The following is a 15,358-nucleotide window of genomic DNA, read 5'->3' on the forward strand; positions in this document are numbered from 1 at the left end:
CAATACCAGTCCATTTCAGCTCACTAATGCCTAAGATATCGATGTTGATGCGTTCCATTTCATTTTTGACAACTTCCAATTTTCCCAGATTCATACTGTGTACATTCCATGTTCCGATTTTCAATGGATGTTTGTATAGGGCCTGGAAAATAGTTTCCCAGTAGCATTTGCTAAATGGACAAATTTTTAAACAGAGCTTCCAAGAGTTTAAATGCAGCATTAAAATGGTTTAATCATACTAACAGTAATAGAGCTAACATTTATTGAGTACTTACTATGTTTGGGCACTATTCTAGGCTCAGTCACATATTATACAGTTCATATATTATATGATTCTTGGCTCAATCATATACTATTTGATTGAGTCTTTTCCACAAAGAAGCCTAAGTAAGTCCCCATTTTAGAAATAAGTAAACTAATGTTTAGAGAGGAAAAAATAAGTGACTTACCTAAGATGGCATAGTTAGCACAGGTGCAATGGAGATTTGAAAACCTGTTCAATTGAGTTCCAGAAACTCACACTCATGGCCACTCATTTAAAGAAAGAAGATCTGGAGGTAGAAATCTGGAATATTATTTTTCAAGCTGTATTTTGCATAAACTTTTGAAGGCATGTTTTTACTGGGTTAGAATACAGTTTCTGTCATTTCTGTACCTGAATGCCAAGTCCACAGTAGACGCTAAACAGAAGTCACTAGGAACCCTTACACTGATTTAGAGTGGAAATAGGCCACCAGCTCAGAGAAGCAAAACAATTCAATAGAGAGGAAAAGAGCTTTGTGCTTTTGAAAAATTTTATGTTCCTAGCAATTTTAAGAAATATTCCCACTTAGTGGCTATAATATGGAACTAACAATATTTTTATTTACAGTAGATAATGAATAACATTTTATGCTTCTTGCTCATTTTTATTTATTAATTTGTTAAATCATGCAAATAGATTCTATTGCTTGGATATTACTTTTTTCCTGAGATAAAGCATCTAATACATTGAACACTGTTCAGCAGTAAGTGAATTAGTTACAGTTTTGCTGAGATTAGACCAGAGCCTTTTCTCAAAATATTAAATCACATGAATCTTAACCTGTTTCAGTGTATTTAACTGAGTAGCCTTCACCTGAGTAGCCAACCCTATACTTCACCTAGGAAAACAACTTGAATTTGGTCATCCAAAGTGACATCAATAGCCAGAATGTCACAGTCCTGTTCAATAGACCTATTGGTGATATATGTATATATATATATACAGTCCAATATAGGGGAACATAGAGGCTCCTGCAGATTTACAGCCTTGGAAGCCCCATACAGAGGCACTGTGAGTAAATACCAACTCTATGGCATTTAGCAGCAATAGCAAGTCCAGTGTAATGGCCACTAGCCACATGAGGCTGGGGAACACTTGAAGTGCAGCTCGTGCAACTGAGGAATTGAATGTTTTATTTTATTTTCATTAATTGAAGTTTGAATTGAAATGGTCACAGGTGCCTAATGGCTACATTACTGGGACAGTGTAAGAACTCTGAAGGAATCACTTGCAGTGCCTAGCAAATGCTGTTTCTTTCTCTGGGCACAGTCTTCCTCAGGATCTGATCATTTGGCATATGACCAAATCAGAAGTGTAAGACAAAATAAAGCCAAATAAAATACAAATCCTGGCCTCTTAGCATTTTTGATGTAAAATATATGTCTAACCCCCCCTAATTTCTACAACATAATGAACACAATAGAATCCTGTTGCTTATTCTCTAGGGGACCCTGGGGGTTGAGTAGTAGAATTCTGGCCCTCCATGTGGGAGGCACAGGTTTCACTGCTAGCACAGCTGTTGTGTGGTAGACAGCGGCCCTTGTTCTGGCACCTCTTTTAGTTTTAAAAATAGTTAGTTACTGGTTTCTTTTGTTTCTTTCTCTTCTTAACATAAATTTAATTTCCTAGAATTTTTAAAATGATATTTGTAGTTTTATATAGCATTCTCTTATGCTTTTAAAAATCTTATTAGTGGCTATGGTTTCTTTATGGTTTCTGTAACTAATTTGTGTTTGCTGTTTAAAATCAAACTTGCTAAAAATCTCTTGGGTGCGTTTATCTGTTCTACTGTTTTTCTAATTCTGTAATTTCTGCTCTGATCTATTTTGATTCCATTCCTCTACTTTCCTTAGTTTTTTTCTTCCCTCCTATCTTTCTAAAATCTTCTAGAGGTTAATGCTCAGTTTATTGGTTGTATTGTTATTGATCTAATAATGAAATAATTTAAGAACATGAATTTTCTTGTATATGTAGAAATTTATTGCACTACGTGTTTTGGTATGTATGAGGCGGCTTTAAAAAGTTCCTAGAAATATTCTATTATCTTTTCATTCCATTTTCCAGTAATTTTTTTGAAGTCTCCTTGTGTTATTTTTATTTTTATTGATGTTTAAATAGTGTCCATTTTATTTTTTCTATTTGGCTCAAGAGTTTTGTCAAGTATATATTTACGTATTTTAATTTCCAAATTTTTCTTTTTTTATTTTGACAATAATTTATCATTTTTATGCTAAAAATGGTCTGTATAGTTTCTTTTTTATAGAATTTATTTGTACTTTCTTTCCATTATTAGATACACTTTTAAAAATTCAATGAATGTTTTTAAGAAGTGTGTATTCTCTGGTACCTTTATAAATTCAACATATGTTTATTTAATCATGCTTATTAGCTTCATTGATTACAGAGTTGGGTGATTCCTCTATTTAGCCTTATTAGTTTTTGCCTTAATCTATCAGAGAGAAATACACTAATTTATCATTTAACTGTAATTTCATACTCTTATTTATACTAGCTTTTATCTTACAATTTTATGATATTACTCATTACATGAACTCCTGGTGTGGTGCTGTCGAATAAGCACTCGACCACAGGGTCAGTTTGGACCAAACGGTTGGCGGTTCGAGCTCACCACCTGCTCCTTGGAAACACTACACAGTGGCATGGCACTTAACAACAACAATTCATTATATGAATGTTTATAATTAGTGCAGTCTGGAAGTGGATGGTTTTACTTGTCAATATAAAATAACATTTTTTCCAATTGGTATTTTTTTCTCCTAAGGTCTACTTTCTGATTTTATTATTACCCTCACATGTATGGCACTGTGGGTTAATGCGCTGAACAGCAAGGTTGGCTTGAACTACTACAAGGTCTATGGTTCAAGCTCACCAGCCGCTCCTTGGAAACCCTATAGAGAACACTATGAGTTGGAATCGACTTGCCGTTGCTTAACAACAGCAACAATCTTTCCTCCATTTACCAAGAGTATTTTTTGCTCTGCCTTTCTTTGTCATTATTGTTTTTGTTGTACTCTTGCAGCTAGTTGGATTTCATTTGTGCTTCCAAACCTTCAGTCTTTTTTCTTTTAATAGGGGAGTGTAATGCATTCATAAGAAGCTCTGGTAATGTAGTGATTACGAATCGGGCTGCGAATCACAAGATCAGCAGTTCAAAACTACCAGCTGTTCCGCGGGACAAAGATGAGGCTTTCTGCTCCCATGAAGATCTACAACCTCGGAAACCCTGTACAGGGTCGCTATGAGTTGGAACCAACTCCACGTCACATCATAACAACAACAACAAATGCATTCATATTTATTATGCTGCCTGCCTTGTTCTCTCCATTGACCTCTAAAAGGATCTCCAGACTCCCCTTTTCCGCTTTCTAACATAACCCCCTCCTTTTCTCCACCCTTCAGGATTATGTTGTTGTTGTCAAATGCTGTCGAGTTGGTTCTGACCCACAGTGACCCTATATAGGGTTTCAAAGGAGCAGCTGAAGAGTTTGAACCGCCGACCTTGCAGTTTAAACCGACTTTCCAGTCCAGCACGTAAACCTGCAGTGCCACACCAGGACTCTTTCAGGAGTATGGGGGTGGTGGTCGTTATGTGCCGTGAAATCGGTTCTGACTCATAGCGACCCTGTGTAGGGTTTCCGAGGCTATACATCTTTACGGGAACAGAAAGCCTCATCTTTCTCCTGAGGAATGGCTAGTAGTCTTGAACTGCTGACTAGATTTAGATTAATTAGATTCAAAAAATCTTAATGATATATGATTTTCTGGATAGGTTGAGTTGTATTTCAAAAAATCAAAGCATAGGTCAGAATGCCCCATTTTTGGACATGAACTGAAGGAAAACTCAAAGGTCAGATCTGCTCCTATGCAAGAGGAGACTTGACTGTCTCCCTCCTGTGCTGGCTTTGCATTGGCAAGATAGCAGACTAACGTGCTGTCTACTCTGTTTCCGAACCTTTCTGGCCAGTCCATCTTAAATAAAGGAGTGCTTCTCTGGTTTTGGTCTAGCTCACTAGCAGAGGATCTTAAAGAGAGGGGTAGTTGATCTAGGGAATGATTTGGCTATTCTTGGGCTTTCTGCCCAACCATCAGCTTAATAATAACATCCCAGTCCACTACTCCCTGTACTATTTCCCAGATATGGTCTCTGTCTTCTTTTTTAAGTTGTATCTTTATCTGATTTATCAGTATTAGTTATAATACAAACATGCATTTTATTCTACTTGAGTTTGGTTATCCTAGTTGTGATCAAATAACCCAGCATTGTTAGAGCTGTTGTGTATATTCTGACTCATGTTGCCCCCATGTGTGCAAGGTAAAACCATTCCTTAGGGTTTTCAAGACTGTGACCTTTTGGAAGCAGATCACCAGATCTGTCTTCCAAGGCACCTCTGAGTGAATTCGAACTACCAACCTGTCAGCTAGTAATCAAGCACTTAATCATTTGCACCATCCAGGGACCTCCTGTTCTCTGTAGTTTCAATAATTTTCCTCTATCTTAAACATGTATCAGCTGATGTAGTCTAATTTACTTTTTAGGGCATTTCCTTCTTTGTGGTTAAGTGTCGTCAAGTCGATTTCAACTCATAGCAACGCTGTATAGCGTTTCCAAGGAGTTGTTGGTGAGTTTGACCCACCTACCTTGTGGTTCAGACCAAACGTGTTGTCCAGTGCTTTATCCTACAACGTCATCTAGTTTTTGGTTCATTGGGGTCACTGCATTTCAAAATTCAAGAATCAGGTTTTACATTTGAAAGTAGATTTTCCTGATCACAGATGGTTCCATTTTTATAAAGTCAGTGAAACTTATTACCATATTAGGCATTTTCCAAAAATTTCCTTGTGCTTCTTTTTTCAGTACATTGAACAATTGCTCTGATACCTCATATCACTTTCCACTTTTTAAATCAATAGATTAAGTGATTATTCTCTTTGCTCTTCCTTATATAGTATAGTATTAAGTATAGTATTAAGAGTATAGTATTAAGAAAGAACCTCAAAATGCAGTAGCTTAAAGAACAAGTTTATTTCCATAATACACATTCAGCCAGATATTTTAAGTCATGGATGACTTTGACCTGCACTGTCATACAGGGATCCAGGCTCATGATAAATCCACTACCTCTAACACAAACTTCTAAGGTCTCTCTTGTCATTGGGGTTCTAGCCAGTGAAAAGGGAAAGAACATGCTATATAAGCACCTCCCTTCTCCTAAAGGCCCAAGTCCAGAAGTGCCATCTTGACTTTGGTTCACAAGTGGAGAAAATTAAGTCAAAGGACCATCTTAAGAGAAATGTGATCTAACCGTGTATCCAGCTACAATCTGTTACTGTGGAAGATAGCATGAATGGATTTTGGTGGCAGCCAGAATTCTCTACCACATAGGATAAGTTGGAAGATATGGCTTCTAGGTTGGGTAGTAATGGACATTTAGATGGGTTCTGGTAGAGATTGTGTCATATCCTGAGTCAATTATCCTTTCAACAAAGAGAATAGTTTGGATTTTTGTATAGTTATAACTGGCCCGATCAGAGGTGTGTGAGGCGTCATAAAAGAAAACTACTGACAGAGGTAGCTACTTGGCAATCAACTTCTCTGCTGTGTTAAAAGATTTTTTTCTCTGCGGGGTGAGTTTTTCATCTCTTCATTCTCACCAGTTCCCTGAGGCACTGTTTCCTTTTATGCCAGCTAGTGTATCTGTCTTTATCAGGCACCAGCTACCACAGCACCCCCTGCTTTATTTAGTAAGCTGTCCAGGACAGATATAAAGTTGGGGGTAGAAGAACCCTGGGGCTGCTGTTCTCTGTGCCAGTGCTGAATAATGTAACCCAGTATGCCTGGTAAAATCTTCTTCCCATCTACTGCCTTTCCAACCACTCTCATGTCAGGCCCTTCCAGCATGAGCTTAAGGGTTTCAGTTTGAACCTGCCAAGTTTGATTCACTTGCCACTTGGACTGACTTTCCCTTGCATGTGGTGGTACAGATTATTTGGCGTGTCTTTCACTTAGGTCTTTCTTTCATGATTGGCCTGGTAGAAGTTCCTTGCAATTTCCTACATGAATTATAATTTGTTTTTGGTTTCCAGGGTTGGCATAGAGCTTACCCTCATTTTTATATTTCTTTGGTCATTTCAAAAGAGATTAGGCATTCATCTATTTACATGGATTTTTGTTGTTGTAAAACAAATACATAGTTACTGCCTATTATGTCAAGCAGTGATCTCCTGGGGTGGAACTGTAGGATAATCACTGGACTGCTAACCACAAGGCCAGCAGTTCAAAGGCACCAGCAGCTCCTCAGAAACCCTATACAGGGTTGCTATAAGTCAGAACCAACTTATAGCACTTAAGAAAACCAACAGCAACCATGTCAGACAGTGTGCTTAGCTCTGTGGATACAGTGGTGAGAAGAAATAAACATAGTTCGTAAAGCTTATCATGGAAAGTAGAGTGAACATGTGAGGGAGACAAACATTAATCAAGTAATCATACAAAGAAGCATAAATCACAACTCTGTTGAGTTCTCTTAGAACTTATAACAGGGTGATTTTCCCAGGCAGTGAGGTCAGAGAAGGCATCTTTCAGCATTGGGGACCATGGTGAAACTAAAGGATGAGCAAGTTTTCATTAGAGGAAAGTGGGAGTGAAAGGCATTCTATGCAAGGAGCACCATGCGTGGAAGCCATCTAGTGGAAAGATATGGGTACTGCAATTGAGGTGGGACATTATCAGATTGGAAATTTGACACTATCAGGCTGCAGAGTTAGGAGTGGCTTAGAGGGGAGCAATGGTGGGTAGGTACATAGACCAGTTAGGAGGTAGTTACCATCATCCAGAAGGAACTTTGGTAGCATAGTGATTACGAATTGGGCTGCGAACTGCAAGGTCAGCAGTTTGAAACTACCAGCTGTTCCACGGGAGAAAGATGAGGCTTTCTGCTTATCTGTAAAGATTTTCATCTGTAAAGATTTACAGCCTCGGAAACCCTGTACAGGGTCACTATGAGTCGGAACCGACTCCATGGCACATAACAACAACCATCATCCAGGTAAGAGAAGATGATGACTTGGATTAACGAAGATGGTAATAGTGGAGTTGGGTAAGATGACGTCTGAGTTCAGCTTCTTAGTGGGTTTTTCAGGATCATAAATTCAGAAAGAGTTAAATTCCTTCTAACCATCAAATCATTAAACGTTCTTCTTTTATCTGTCTTGAATCTTTTAAGCATGATAAGCAATAAACTTCTTTCTCAAATCACAACAAAGGAAAAGGGCGTTATTGTTCATGTCTGGCAGTGCCTGGTATATATTTGTTCTATGACTGGATCAGTGAATTGATTAATGACTACTGGCTCTTCCCTCAAGCTTTTGAGTCACTGACTTCTCTGTACTTCCCTTGTGAAAGTGGTAATGACCCTAGGAGACCTGAAACTATCTTGCGCTTATATTTGATCTCTATTGCACAGCCTCAATTTACTAACAGTATAATAATCTGGTGCTATAAATACCTAAGTATGCATAAAATCTTTTTTTTTTTAAAGATAAATTTGCAGGATAAAGATTATATATGTTGCTTACAATTGACAGTCCATGGAATATGGTTATGTAAGTGATTACATGAGAGCAGTGGGCTTCTGGAGCTTGACCGTGTTTACATCCCAGCTCTATACAACCTAGGTGTGTGACGACCATAACGATTTTATCTTCCTTTCCCTCAGCCTTTTCATGTGTACGTGCAAGTAATAAAAGTGCGTACCTTGTACTATTATTATGAGAATTAAATAATTCAGTATACCTAACCTGGAAATGACCCTATTCCTGGAGACTACCTTTCAGCCAAACAATGTTTATTGTTGTTAAGTGCCATCGAGTCAGTATTGACTCATAGTGATCCTGTATAGAGCTTCTAAGGAGAAGCCGGTGGGTTTGAACTGCTGACCTTGTGATTAGAAGTCCAGTACTTATCCAACAGCACTACACCAGGACTCCAACCAAACAGTAAACAGGCCTTATAAAGTGAACAGTAACACTGTGAGGAACGTTCTCCTTGAAACAAACAACCATATGAGACCAAAAGAGCAGAACTTGTCCAAAATGAAGTTCAGAAGGTAGGGAAGGGGCAGGAAAGGAGGACAAATAGAAACAGGGACCCACGGAAGAAGTGGGAAGAGCGCTGTTACATTGAGTGGATTGCAGCTAATGTCACGAAACAAAATATATATAAACTGTTGAATGGGAAACTAATTTGCTTTGTAAAATGTTCACTCAAATCACAATATTATATTCAGAAAAAAATTTTCATGTAAATGACAGAAGAGTGTATAACACATTAAGTGTCATTGAGACAGTTCCAACTCATAGCAACCCTGTACAGGGTTTCCGAGGAGCAGCTGGTGGGTTTGCATTGCCGACTTTGTGGTTCACAGTTCAGTGCTGATCTTCCAGCACCACACCAGGAGTCCATATAGCACATAGAAGAACTCAATAAGCATTAAGCACTTATTTTTATATTCTCCATGGAAAAAAATGATCAATATTCTTTTAATAATTTTCCTTGAGTGTGTTTTTTCCCTGAAAAATTTCCAATTTATGTTTACACCCTCATATTTCAGAAATACAAGTGAAAATATATGAGATATCAGTTTTTCTTAAGAAATTGAGTATCTATTTTACTGGACAAACCTTGCATTAGAGTGATGAGAAGCATCCCTCTGGGATATGGAAATTGTTGGCAAATCTTTGCTACAAGTTGTGGGCAGATTTAAAAGGCAAAAAAGAAAAAGAAAAAAAAAGACATGACGTTTTCCCATGTTCCTACTGAGAAATCTAGAAGAAGAAAATTAGTTAAATCCCAAGTCCATAATATTAGGACTGATATACTGAGTCTTTGATCTCCTTTTCATGCATCTCTTTCTAGCATTGAGTCCCTTGAAGATTGTCTGTTTGCAAGTTTCCCATTGCCAGAGCTAAAATACAGTCTGCTTGCCTTGGAAGGGAAGGGAATGAACCACAGAGATTTCTCTAACTTTAATAGAGCCTTGAGTCCATGCCAGACATTAATTGTTCTTTAGAATTTTCTGTGAAGGCAGGCTAAACTTGAGACTTGGCTTTCTATCTTGCCATCTGTGAGCTACCATTTGTCCACATGTGATATATAATAAGATTGTTGTTCCAGGAAACATCACTTTGATTTTTTTAGTATTAGAATATGTTTGGATTTAAATTTGGTACTTCTTTTCTTCATTCTTGTTGAATGAATTACTTACTTAATTGTTTACTTGATTTTGAGTTACTAAAGACTGTATGAGGACTTGACTGATCAGACTTAAATAAGGCTGTTAGCTTCTAGAATGGGCCCTTCAGCTTGTGTTATTGGATTTGGCCTACTTATGGGTAGATACATATAGACAGAGGAGAATTGTAAATGAAGGCCCAGCTACTTATTTGAGTGCTCTTTTTCCCCTTAGCTTATTTCCAGTGATGCTGATGGAGCCATCCAAAGGGCTGGAAGATTCAGAGTGGAAAATGGCTCTTCAGATGAGGTAAGGATGCCGTCACAGTTTCCGTATTGTCACCAAGCATGTGATTGCAATATATGTGATGTAATAGAGAACAGTTTGTGGTGTTCATTACCACAGAAAGCTTCCCTAAGAGGAGCTTGATGTTGTCATTGTTTTGTGCCGTCAAGTTGGTTCTGACTCATAATGACCCTGTATAGGGTTTCTGAGGAGTAACTGGTGAGTTTGAACTGCTGACCTTGAGGTTAGCAGTTCAGTGCTTGGTAAGAAGTAAATAAAGCTTCAGAGCTTTGCTTGAAGTAGACATGAAGGGAAAATGTCATTATTCTTGGTGTGGAAAGTGCCCATGTACACTTGAAAGTATCTATAATGAAACTAAGTAGACACATGAAGGTGTTCTGCAGCAATAGGACTAAAGAAAAATTCATAGCCAGGATGCTCTTTGTCCTTGGAATTCCAGCTGTTCCTTTCTGCCAGACTGGTCAACTTGCTCTGTCACAGATTAAATGGGCATTATCACGGTCCAAGAGAGATGCAAAAAATCATTGTGAATCCAAAGTGCTTCCTTTATTCAGAGCAGGTGCTATGAAAGGATGCCATTACTATCCATCAGGCCTTGAGCCCAAGCCTCTTTCTGGGCTCTCTGATCTACCTTACTACAAACCACAGGGACTCTCCTTGATTTTCTTTATATTCTTTAAAACTGCCACTTCCTGCTCTATCCTTTGAGTTCTGCCACCCAACCTGTGGAGTGGTATGTAAGTGTCCCAGGGTTTGTTTTTTTTTTCTTCTTCTTCTCTTGCTACCTCTTTGCTCATCATAGTATTTCAGCACCCACTAGCTTTTGAGTCAGATAAGCCTAGGTTCAAGTTCCTAGTTATATGACCTGGGGCAAATAATACAGCCTTTCTAAGCCTCAGTTTATTCATCTGTAAAATGAAAACTGCCTCAGGATCATTGTAAGGATTCAGTGAGCTAAGCATATAAATCTATTAGCACTATGCCTAACATAAATATTGAATAACTGATGACCATAATAGTAATTAATAATGGGTGTTGTGATTATCATAACTATTTCTGTATTGCCACTTTGCCATTCTGACTGCTTTTTAAAGCAGATTCTTGACAAAGGACTATGAATTTAATTTGAAAGTCTACAGCATTTGGGAAGTAGTTGCTCATTTTTACTTTTGGCCCTAACTTAGCCATTCTCTCAGACTGATACCCCTATCATTACTATGTGGGAAAGGGAAGCAGTCCCATCTTGGATTGGATCCCTGAATAGGTACCCAAATAACTTATTGTCCAGAATATGTCCGCTGACCCACATAGACGAAAGAACTCCCAGTAAAATTTGCTTCTGGATATTTCCCCAAAGTGGGAAAACAGTCCTCCCCAAAGTGGCCTAGCTCCTGAGCTGAGACATTCTTATCACCACTGACTCAGACATATAAGAGTATCTAGGAGCTAAGCTGGAAGTAAAAGGATTGAGTCCTCCTTTTCCAGTTCTTGGGAAAAACTCAGCCACCATGCTGAGTTTCTACCTTATAGAAACTCGGAGACCCCAGAGACTGATATACCTCAACACATCTTTCTGCTCCCAGAATTTTATAGAACTTCAGCCTAGCCCTAAATGAATAAATGCATTGTACTTTCCCCTACCTCATCTAAGCACAGTTCTAGCCTCTGCCAGGATCAATGGTTGGAAGAAATCCATAGCTCCCAAGAAAGATATAAATCAAGTCCTTCGATCTGTGTTGGAAGAAGTGCAGCCAGAGTGCTCCTTGGAGGCCAGGATGGCCAAACTTTGTCTCTCATACTTCAGACATATTGTCAGGAGGGACCAGTCTCTGGGAAAGGATTTCATGTTTGGTAAGGTTGAGGGTCAGAGAAAAAGAAGAAGACCCCAGCAAGATGGTTTGGCAAAATGGCAGCATCAATGGGCTCAAGCATGGCAACAATTGTGAAGTTGGCCCAGGACCGAGCTGTGTTTCATTCTGTTGTACATACGGTCACTATGAGTTGGTACCAACTCGATGGCACCTAACAACAACAACAGGATCATCATGGGGTCCTAGGATCATCACTGTAAACTTTAGTCATCAGACACTGGTCACCTAGTTTCATCTACCGTACACCAGAGGGCAGGTTTTCTGATCAGGGATTAGAAATCACTTGTGGAGTGTCTGTTAGAAGTAGCTCTGCCATCAGTCTGGGTTCAAATCATGGCTCCACAATTCACCAGCAGCAGTGTGGTCTTTGGCACCATGTGGTAGAGCTACTGATTTTACAAATCATTTCAGTCTGTTGTGTTCAAAACACAGTTCTGTCACAGAGTGTTTCTCTGAGACATATGATATCAAGACCCACATTCTGTTTTAGATTTTCTTTCCATCAAAGCTCAGTTGGAACATATTGACTCAATTTTATATTGAAGATCTTGAGTTAACAGCTTCTGTCCAGTGTTAATATATAGCCTTAAAAGACCTTAAAAGAACCCAGAACTCAGAGGAGAAAAAGTGACTTGCTGTTAGTTAAGCAGTTAGTGCATTAGAAGACTCAATGGTGGTGGAGGTTGTGTACCTTCAAGTCGGTTCTAACTCATATAATGACCCTATATAGAGTTTCTGAATCTGTAAATCTTTACAAGAGCAGACAATCTCATCTTTCTCCCTCAGAGTAGCTGGTGGACTTGAACATGTAACCACTATACTACCAGAGCCCCTTAAAAGACTTAGTATATAACTGCTTTAAAATGTTCAAACCCAAGGAGAAACTATATGAAGCTGTAAAGTAAGTTTGTTATTGGATTGTTGCTGTCAGGTGCCATCGAGTCAATTCTGACTCATAGCAACCCTTGTACAACAAAACGAAACACAACCTGATCCTGTGCTCTCCTCACAATTATTGCTGTGCTTGAGCCCATTGCTGTCGCCCCTGTAGCATTCCATTTCATTGAGGCTCTTTCTCTTTTTTACCGACCCTCTATTTGACCAAGCATGATGCCCTTCTCCTGATACCAAATCCAAAGCACATGAGACAAAGTCTCAACATTCTTGCTTCTAAGGAGGATTCTGGCTATACTTTTTCCAAGACAGATTTAGCCATTTTCTGGCAGTCGTGATATATTATTGGCTTACTTATCCTGTTATTAAGGATCCCTGGTGGCATTGTAGGTTAGACATTGAGCTGCTAATTTCAAGGTCAGTAATTCAAACCTACCAGCTATTCTACAGAAAGATGAGGCTATCTGCACCTGTATAGATTTATAGACTTGGAAACCCTATATGGGGGCACTATGCATCAGAATCCTTTTATTATTGAGTTTTAAGAATTGTTAGTATATTCTAAATGCTATAAACCCATATCAGACAGACGATTTGCAAAAATTGTCTCCTATTCTGTGGGTTGTCTCTTCACCTTTTTAATGTGTCCTTTGAAACATAAAACGTTTAATTTTGGTCGCACTGGACTGCAAAGTCTGTTTGAAACTCAAGGTCAACAGTTCAATCTCACCAGCCGCTCCTCGGAAACTCTATACACTTTCACTGTGGGTTGGAACCAACTTGACGGCACTCAACAACAACAAACTAGCTTATTTACTTTTTCTTTTACTGCTTGTGCTTTTGGTATAGGATCTAAGAAACTCTTGTCTGACCAAGGGTTGCTTGGTTACTTTATAGTTTTTTGTTCACTTACGATAATGTCAAATTTGTATTTCACTTTTTAAAGTATGGTAGTATAATGGTGATATCATCAGTGACTGATAAAGCTAGTATGTGTTTCTTTGTAGATCTATATCTTTTGCTTGGTTTGTCTGCTGATATATGCTCATGGTGCGTTTAGTTATGTGCTATTTGTTGTTCTTGAAAAATAATTTTTAGGAAATATTTTTCAGAAAGGACTTGAATTTGCTTTGGTCAGACACCTTTAAATTCTCAGTCTAAGGCTTTCTCAACCACCCAGATGGTGAAAACTGGAGCTGCAGGTATATATGAAAGCTTGCTTGTGGTCACAGCACCTCATAGACACTTCCCCACTGAACTCTGCTCAGCATGTGACAACCTTCCTCGAAGTCCTGGATAGTGGAGGGAAGGGCTGGGAGTGGTAACTTCTGGGCCAACTTTGCCCTGGATGTATAGCCCTTTGTGATTCCAGTTTAATGTGGAATATGTCTCCTATTACCTACTTCAGGTGGGTCCTGGTATTGGATTATTTTCCCTCTTGCCCTAAGGGGTCACAAAATCCCAAATTCACTTTTGCTATGATTGAGAAATGTCCTCTAATCAGAAAGAGTCCATGTGTTCGGCCTACTTCTCTGAGTGCACACTTGCCTTTCCGTTTTGGATAGTGATTCCTTACTATTTTGTAAGCTCTTCAGTGCTTTTAAGGAGATGATTTAAGCATTTTTTTCTAGTAGTATTATTTTCTTTACATTGTAATCCATACTGAAAGCTGTAGTCCTTGATCTTCTTCAGTAAATGCTTCAAGTCCTCTTCACTTTCAGCAAGCAAAGTTGTGTCATCTGTATACTGTAGGTTGTTACTGAGTCTTCCTTGAATTCTGATGCTAATTTATAGCCCAGTTTCTTGAGGTTATTTGCTCACCATACAGACTGAATAGGTATGGTAAAAAGATGCAACTCTGAGGCACACCTTTCCTAAATTTAAACCATACAGTATCCCTTTGTTCTGTTCAGATGACTGCCTCTTAGTCTATGTACAGGTTCTGCATAAGCACAATTAAGTGTTCTGGAATTCCCATTCCTCACAATGTTATCCATTGTTTGCTATAATCTACCCAGTCGTGGTGCTGTGGGTTAATGCAACAGGCTACAAAGCCATTTGAACTGCAAGGTTGGCAGTTCAAGCTCACTAGCTGCTCCTCAGAAACCCTATGACTTAGAACTGACTCAACGGCACTTAACAACAACCCAATCAAGAGTCTTTACATAGTCAGTAAAGCACAAGTTTGAAGAAGTGCAGCCAGAGTGCTCCTTGGAGGCCAGGATGGCCAAACTTTCTGGCAAACTTTTCTTTCAGCCAAGATCCATCTGAACATCAACAATGATACATCCTTCATTCCAAGTCCTTTTCTAAAACCAGTTTTAATTTCTGGTAGCTTCCTATTGATGTACTACTGCAACAGTTTTTTAAATTATCTTTAGCAAAATTTCACATGTGTGATATTGATGATGTTGTTCCATAACTTCCACATTCTGTAGAATCATCTTTCTTTGGAATGGGCACAAATATGGATCTCTTCCAATCAGTTGGCCAGGTAGCTGTTTCCCAAATTTCTTGGCATATATAGATGAGTGAGTGCTGCCAGAGCTGTTTCTGTTTGTTGAAACATTGCAGTTGGCATTCCATCAATTCCTGGAACCTTGCTTTTTGCTAATGCCTTCAGTGCAACTTGGACTTCTTCCTTCAGTACCATCAGTTATTGATCATATGCTACCTTCTGAAATGGTTGAGCGTTCCACCAGTTCTTTTGGTTACAGTGACAAAGTATTCCT

At 38.7% G+C, this 15,358-nt stretch overlaps 1 protein-coding gene across 2 annotated transcripts in view; it reads left to right on the plus strand.

Moving 5' to 3' along the window:
• The window catches only part of GARNL3 (GTPase activating Rap/RanGAP domain-like 3), a 163,429-nt gene that overhangs the window by 28,040 nt on the left and 120,031 nt on the right, over nt 1-15,358 (plus strand). For both annotated transcript variants that reach the window (XM_006834784.1, XM_006834783.1), the window contains one exon: nt 9,790-9,864. In XM_006834784.1, coding sequence (XP_006834847.1) covers nt 9,790-9,864 — 75 coding nt within the window. The remainder of the gene's footprint in view (nt 1-9,789; nt 9,865-15,358) is intronic.

Source organism: Chrysochloris asiatica, unplaced genomic scaffold, assembly GCF_000296735.1.
Source record: "Chrysochloris asiatica unplaced genomic scaffold, ChrAsi1.0 scaffold00014, whole genome shotgun sequence".
NCBI classification, from domain to species: domain Eukaryota; kingdom Metazoa; phylum Chordata; class Mammalia; order Afrosoricida; family Chrysochloridae; genus Chrysochloris; species Chrysochloris asiatica.